Raw genomic sequence first — 7,829 nt, forward strand, 5'->3', positions numbered from 1 at the left:
TTTTTTGCCCTTTTGATCAACAATGGGCATGCATTTCTGTTTCAAGGCCAGAGTGATTTATTGAGTTTCTAACACTTTATTTTGCAGCTGGGCAGTACTTTTTCTGCTCACAGGTACACTGCATGTTAATTATTTTTGTTTACCTATGCATATTTTTTCTTCATTTCACAACAGTAGTTTTTGTAATTGACAAAGCAATTTACTGCCTGTGTGCTTTCTGCACCCCAGACAAATACTCTAACGTGTAATGCACCTTTCTTTCCAGTTCAGATTGTTAAGAAAAGAATTAGTTGTGACTAATTGCCAATTAATTTGCAGTGGTTTTAGGGAGGAGAGGGGGAAAACAATTGCACCTACTAATTAAAATTTAAAATATTCCAAAGTGTCATCTTTAGGTGTCTGTGGAATACATAATTTCCATTTTAGTTCTGCACTGGATCTGTAACAACCCTGAGCTTGACAGCTCTATTAATTTAAAACCTCAGTGATACCTATTAGTACAAAACATGAAAAAAATGCCATTAATCATTTATTTTAATTTTGCAGCTCTGTCATTTTCTCGGTATGTTTAAAAATTATGATGACACCGTAATGTTTTCCAATCTACCTGTGTGAAGGGGAAACGGATCACACTACTTAGGAGAGAGACTAGAGTATATTATTAGAGCTTAATTAATGCCAAACTGATTAGATTTGATTGCACTTTGCACAATAATATTGTTAAGAAATTTATTTAAAAGATGTGTTGCATAATGCTATATTTAAAACAATTGGTCTAGATCTGAAGAGATTTTGACCGAAATGCCACATAATGCAAGTCACAGGTTAATTTTGTTTAGCACTGCTTACATTCTATAGGTCTTATTCGTATCATGATACTCAGTAAAGCTCTTGATCACCTGCGGGAAGATAAAAGTCTTTGGTACTCCTGTGATGCAGAGGTGTCGCATCCATCCGTTTCCTGCAAGGGGAGCAGCATATGGACATCTACACTGTGGGAAAAGCCTCCTACCCTCAAAACTACCAACACCCAAACCCTGCTGATAGCATGGGAAAAAGTGACCATAAACTAACAGATCCAACTTGATAAGTTTTTCCTGTCAGTTTTTTCCCCTCTGTCCTTAAAATACATTGTTTCTTTCTTTAACATTAATTGAAATATTATAAGCAGAGCTGATTATCTCTGTTTCCACTTTTCTATTGTCATTTAGCACTGTAGTTAGTACCTGTATTTATAGCACCATATTCTGTGTTAATAGTAAATATTCAGGCGTTCTGTGAAGTCAGGAACACAGAGGTAACCAGCACATATTGTAGAAAAAGGAACATGAAAGCAAAACCGACTGACCTAAAAGATACAGTTATCACACTAAAATTATTGATGCTCACTGCATTTCATGGATGCATTGTATTAATGTGGTTTCAAGGCATCTTTTGAAACTTTGACCTGCTCCTGAAACAAAGAAATGTCTGGTTTATTAATTTATAAATATCTTTAGTATCTCAAATTCAGACTTCTCCTTTATCAGAAAATTTGCTGTCAACAAATAGAGAGAAATTCCCATCTCTTCTTTTAAGAATTATGCTCTTTTTTAATTAGATCTGGTGTTCCTTCCCAAGAATATATCATTGGACACACTTTCTAATACTGGAAAGGTGATTTTGAAATTGCAAATGCAGTATTTTTCTGCTAAACCTATTTGCTAGATATACCAGCCCTTTAAATTTCAGTGATCATGACGTCGTAGGATAAAATCTTGGCTTCAGTTAGTGAATGACAGTTTTGCCATTGGCTTCAGCAGTTTGAGTTTAGCCTATAATGTTGTGTGGGGCTTACAACAAAGCTCCACAATATCTTAGCAATTCATGTGGCTATTTAATTTCTGGCTAAATGGAATTTTGTTATTTCCTCATTTTGCCTATTTTTAAATATAAATTTGTGCAAAATATGCCAAATAGAAGTGGTTTTTTTTCTCCAGCAGCACTTCAGATAGTCCCCTAGTTTATGTTTAAAATGTCCTCCATATTTTCTCTAAGTTATTACATATTTTCAATAAAACTGAGTAAGTGATCTCAAAAATGCTTTTCCAGAATACCATAGTAATTTGTATGTTTGTCAGGGTATCATCAGCTCCTAAAAATATATTAGCTTAGGGTTTGAGCTTTTGGGATTTTTGCCTGACCAATCTTTTTCTCATGTGTGTGTGTAAATCACAGATTCACCTAGGAAAAGTGAAAAACAAAATAATAATAGGTCTTATTTAAAACTTTTATAATTGTGCTTCTCCTAAAACAGATGTGAGGTTGCTTGCTGAATGAAAGAGAAACTGAATGGTAAAAGTTAGTCTTTAGACACTCCATGTGCACACACACACAGAATCTATATACAGCTATAAGTAGTGATTTATTTTTAACTAAACTAAATCTTGGCTGCTTGTAATTAAAGATTTTCCTTTTTTTTTTTTTTTTTTTTGTCCATTTCAGTCTCCCATACAGCACTTTCAGTGTTCAGTCCTACTCTGACCTACAACACTACTTCTCTTTCTAAGACCCTTAGTGCTGCTTCCCATCTCAAAGTGTGTACTGTCACTTGTCACCCAAACTCACACCACCACCTCTGACAGTGCTGCCAGGATGGAAACAGAAGCAGGAGTGAGAGTCCAGGGCAGAAATGCAGTGCCTGAAAGTCTTGAGAAAGACAAAGTTAGCCTATTTCAGGCAAGGTAGTGCAATGGTGCAGCATGTACTACAAATGTACTGATCTCTTTTTATCACCCAAAGATAAGATTTTTTTAATCTTTTTTTTTTTTTTTTTCCCAGCAGGAAGATAAGGAAGCAATGGTTATCATTGTTAACCAATGCGATGTTAACATACACTACTGTGCATGAGCAAACAAATACACTTTAAGTTTACTCTTTATTTTTGTGTTTTCAGAATGTAAAATATATTTCACATCACTGGAATCGTGCCAGTTTATAACAGTTGAAAATATGTCTTGGAGAAATGCATATAGGACTCCATCGTCATCCGCATGAGTGGTTAATCGTGTTCAGGCATCTTAGCTGATCTCAGCTGATAGGATACAACATACTGAAGAGGTCATGGTCTCTGAAACAGATGGCTCAAGCCAAAAAAGAACATTACAAATTATAAACAATTTCTCAATGTGTAATTGCATTCATCCTCAGCAGCATTGAACAGCCCCAATCCAACACACAATCTGTATGGGGTCTCAGGATTACCTCACCTCTTCATACTAAAGCCATCTTTTGAGCTTTGCTCTTTTATTCATTTTAAGATGGAATTACTATGATTTACCTCTGAAAGGAAACTCTGAGTCACTTCCTACTGCCACATCTTGGCCAAATCTTGCAAATAGCTGAACTCTTATGATTGTCAGAGAATTCTGTCACAGCAGATGCAGATTACTTCGTGTATTGATCCTCAGGATCAGGTTGATATCATCACTGTTCCTGAGCCCCAAAATATGTCTTATGAAGCCTGTGAAAGTTACAAAAATTCTTGAGGCGATTTTCCAGGACCAGATCATCAGCCGGTATAAAGTGACATCAATGGAATAATGCCAATTTACCCCAACTACGGATTTGGCTTCCAAAGTGGTGCCTGAAGCAGAATTTCTTTCAAGAAAATATGTTGATGCTAGTCTTTGAAAGGGAGAGTTATTATCTGTGTGAAATTAATCTAGGTTGCCAAAAAAACCCCGTATGCTAAATTTGATACTAATGAACAATGTTGACAAAAATAGGTCACGTATGAAATTTGAGACTAATGAACTAAGGTGGCATGGAAATGAGCATTTGGAGAGTAAAGTAAAGGCTCTAATAGAGTTAAATCAACCCACTCATTCTGTTGAGGTTTTTATGTTTCTGTCTCCTTATATTGTAAAGTAAATTTCCACCCCAAGAAATGTCCTGATCTATATTTTAATGAGCCTCTCCATGTGATGTACATTTTTTGTTTCATTACTATTAGTGAATGACAAGTGAAGGATATTCATTTTAACTTGAAAATGTCAGGTATGCACTTTAAGAGATATATTTTTCCAGTTTTTAATGAGGTGGTGTTTCTTTTTGAAAGAAATACCCATCTCTGATGTGGGTACTATGCAGGTGACAACTGATATTTAATAAGTGATGGTTCTTGTATTAGTCGTAGTTCACTAAAGAAAATGTCTCGGATTGCTTTTGAAAAACTCTTAGCGTCACTAGCCCAAAGGCAAGATGTGACCTTTTTATTACATAATGAGAATCATTTATTATCTTACAATGTATCTTAAAGTCACAGACAAAATGCCACTTTGATAATTGCTTTCAATTAGCTTTGAGCATAGCATACATTCATAAAATGTCTTCTCTAATTTAGACTTGAATTAGAGAAAATTGCAGACATAATCTACTTTAAGGTTGTCTCATTTAAGGTGATTCGTAGTTTTATATCAAAGAAATCAAAACGGGTGGCTTTAGAGCAGTCTTACAAAGTGTTTTAAATAGGCTTTTCAATATTTGAGTCTATTCTATTAACAATTAATTAACAAATTAAAATGCTAGTTCATCTTTTCTGACCTTTTTTGTGTATTAACTTTTGACTTTCGTTCCAAATGGTTATTTTGAAATTAAGTAGTGTCATGTGTTAAAAGAGAAGTACAGCTTGATTAGATGTTTAAAAAAGCATACAAAGATGTAGCTTATGTCTTAATAATAGGCAACAGCTTGGTCTGTCAGCATGTATGTCCTTTCCAACTTTAAAATTCCTATTCGTCTTGTAGATATGTACAATATTCAACAGCAAGCAATAAATCCCACACTCAAAAAGTAAGATCACATACTGGCATGTATTTTATTGCATATGATTTTTAATATTGATGGTGTATATAATTTAAAGTATTTGTGGAAACAGTGATTACACATAGATTGGTTTACTGCACAGGTAACATCATTCATAAAAAATACAGGTATTTTCCTTTCATCTTTGTTTAAATGAAGAAGGTTTGGAAGTTGCATAAAAAGATAATTTGGGCATCTCAGATACTTGGAATTGAACTAGCTCAAGGGATAACTCTGTTTTTCTTCTTTCTTCTCCCAGATAAAAATTACTCACAAGAACCAAGCCCCCATGTTGATGGGTCCTCCTCCAAAAACCGGTCTTTTCTCTTCTATCATCAAAAGAACAAGGAACCACAGCAAGGAATAAACCTATGTAGTTTAGTTTTTAGAAAACCAATTAGCTTTGTTGGGCTTTGGAATATTTATGCTGGAAATCTTTCAAGAATTTTAGAATATCTTCTACTTGCAAAGTCATGGATTTTGGTTTCCGTAACTGAGCTAATGTAAAACTATGCTATTAGAAAAAAATATTGTCACAGTTTTGTAGGCATTTTGCATGATGAAAGCAGATGTTTACATAAAGTGATACAGCATATTTTTGTTGCATGCGTTACCATTTACTAATCTATGGGCTAATTCTGCCATGGAATATGGGAAGAGAATGCCATGGATGATTTGATTTTATTTCTTTTCCATTTCAACTTTTTCTACTACAGTGATCATATGTCATAGGTTCGATAGTATCTTTTGAATCAAACATCTTCACATCAGTAGCCAATTAGACCTGTTTCAGAGTAAAGTTTATTACAGGTCTCATTAACCTGTACTTTTAGTTTATCATTTCTTTCTACCCTGAGAATATTTTGATTCAGCTAAGCATTAAGATCTTTTATCTTATTCTGATAACTCCTATGTATGTAAGTAACTGTACCTGCTGAAAACATCTAACAATGTGTGCAGTATTCAAATGATCATGATTACTCTTGTGTAAGTTTTTCTAAGATTGGAAGCCAGTGCAAGTTTGAGCAAAACCTATAAGGCTAAGGAGACCGTGCTAAGAGTGAAAATAATAGTACTTGCAAAACTAGTCATCAGTGTTGTTTGCTGAAACACTAGAATTATTTTAATGAGCAATACATCTCTGTAACATGGTAAACTTTAAATCATTCTGCATATTGACTGATAGTATAGTGCATATGCACACAAATAACCAAAGCTCATGCCTAATAAAGTGCATTTCCCACCAAAGATTTAGTGAAGGATGCTTCAGAGAAATGGGTTAATGCATAATTAATCAAGCTCACTGGAGTAGGCTCACTTCTGAAAATTTACAGTTCTTTTGATTACATTGGCAATGTCCAGACAAATGTTGGAGTAGGGAAAAACATTAAATTAATTGCAAGTAAATACTCACTTCTCATTTGTTTCGTAAGTTGATATACACAGACACATACTCTAAACATTGAGACATAGACACATACTCTAAATATTGGAAAACTCAACTTATATCTAATTTTGTTGTCCTTTTTTGTTTATAAAGTTATGCCATCCATAATTTACTCATCACGTAAATTAATCTCTTAAGGAAAGGATAAACTGTTATCTGTTCTGCTTTTGTAATCTGCTCTCTGGAATCAAAACATTTCTTGTCATAAATTTTGGGGAGGCAGTTGCTCAGGTTTTTATTTTCTTAGCCCTCTGAGAGACTTCCTAACAGCTTAGAAATCATAATACAGGGATTTGTCTGAGGTTTGCACAGCACTGTCTAATGTTGAAGGGAAGTCCAAGAATGGCAACTTTTTCAGTCTTGCATATAAACAGTCTCAATCAAAACTTTTTGTGCAGTCTTAACATTGTTCTTTGTTCAGAGTGAGCTGCTTCTCAGCTCTGCATGTCTTAAGTTCTCAGAGATTTCATCAAAAAACAAACAAGGAAAAAATAAAACTTTGCTTGAAATGCATGATTTCCCATTTTTATCTAGACTTTAAAATGTTAATGATTTATTAAATCTATTTTTCTATTGATTCACTCATCCATGAAAAATAGTGTTTCATCATTCTGTAGTGCACGGTACTGTGCATGTATTTAAATAAAGTTACTATCATTTGTTCCTCAGTATAAGAATTCAACAGAGTCCTAATTTATATAATAGGCACTGAAATAAAAGTCAGTATATAGTTGGTAAGGATTATGTCTTCGAAATATACAGTCTGTGTTTTGTAAACATTAGGAGGTAAATAACAATGTTATGTTCAGCATTAGGTAGAAAAATACGAGGGCAATTATTTGCTAAAATTAAGATCTCGTAATCCCCATTCTTGGGTCCAGTGGTGTTGACAATTACAGTTACCGTAGGAGTAAACTAGTATTTTTTCCTGTGCATTGCAAACACACACACAGAGAAGCATTTGATGCACTCCTTAGCTGCAAAAATACATTAAGTATAGAGCAAAAGATATTTGCAAAAAGAAGGAACTTGCTGACATAATATTACATAAAGTGTACATTGGTTTTATGAAATTATGGTTACAGGTGATAAATATTTTCTCATAACTTGACATAGGATTTTCTACCAATGCTCTTAACTTTTTGTGGCAAAAATGCGTTTAATGATAATATATAATGTGCTCTCTATGATTATCTCATCAACATTGTAACTCTGAAAACAAATAAAATTATACATAAGCTATTATTTAATAATGTATGCAGTTTTAAATGTGCCCGTCTGTGATAGTAAATTGTTCACAACACATTTTTTCATATAAAGAGGGATAGATGGGTTCGTGTAATCACAATTACATACAATTCCGACTAGACGTATAAAAGGTAAATCAGATCTGTTGGTCAGTATGTATCAAATTCTCACTGTAGCAAAATATAATGGAACAGCCATTTTTTTATACTGGCATTTGTCATAACAGTGACATTCTGTCTATTAATTGTGTTTGTTTGGTCTTTTAGCATGGCCTCTAGTAATTTAAAAA

At 33.8% G+C, this 7,829-nt stretch overlaps 1 protein-coding gene across 11 annotated transcripts in view; it reads left to right on the forward strand.

Moving 5' to 3' along the window:
- Window positions 1–7,536, forward strand: part of DGKB (diacylglycerol kinase beta) — a 414,451-nt gene extending 406,915 nt beyond the window's left edge. For 10 of the 11 annotated variants that reach the window (XM_054817166.1, XM_054817163.1, XM_054817164.1 and 7 more), the window contains one exon: window positions 5,105–7,536. In XM_054817166.1, the coding sequence (XP_054673141.1) occupies window positions 5,105–5,212 (108 nt within the window). In that variant the 3' untranslated portion in view covers window positions 5,213–7,536. The remainder of the gene's footprint in view (window positions 1–5,104) is intronic. The other variant, XM_054817173.1, reaches the window with a different exon arrangement.
- The last annotated feature ends 293 nt before the right edge of the window (window positions 7,537–7,829 follow it).

Source organism: Grus americana, chromosome 2 (genome assembly GCF_028858705.1).
Source record: "Grus americana isolate bGruAme1 chromosome 2, bGruAme1.mat, whole genome shotgun sequence".
Classification (NCBI taxonomy): domain Eukaryota; kingdom Metazoa; phylum Chordata; class Aves; order Gruiformes; family Gruidae; genus Grus; species Grus americana.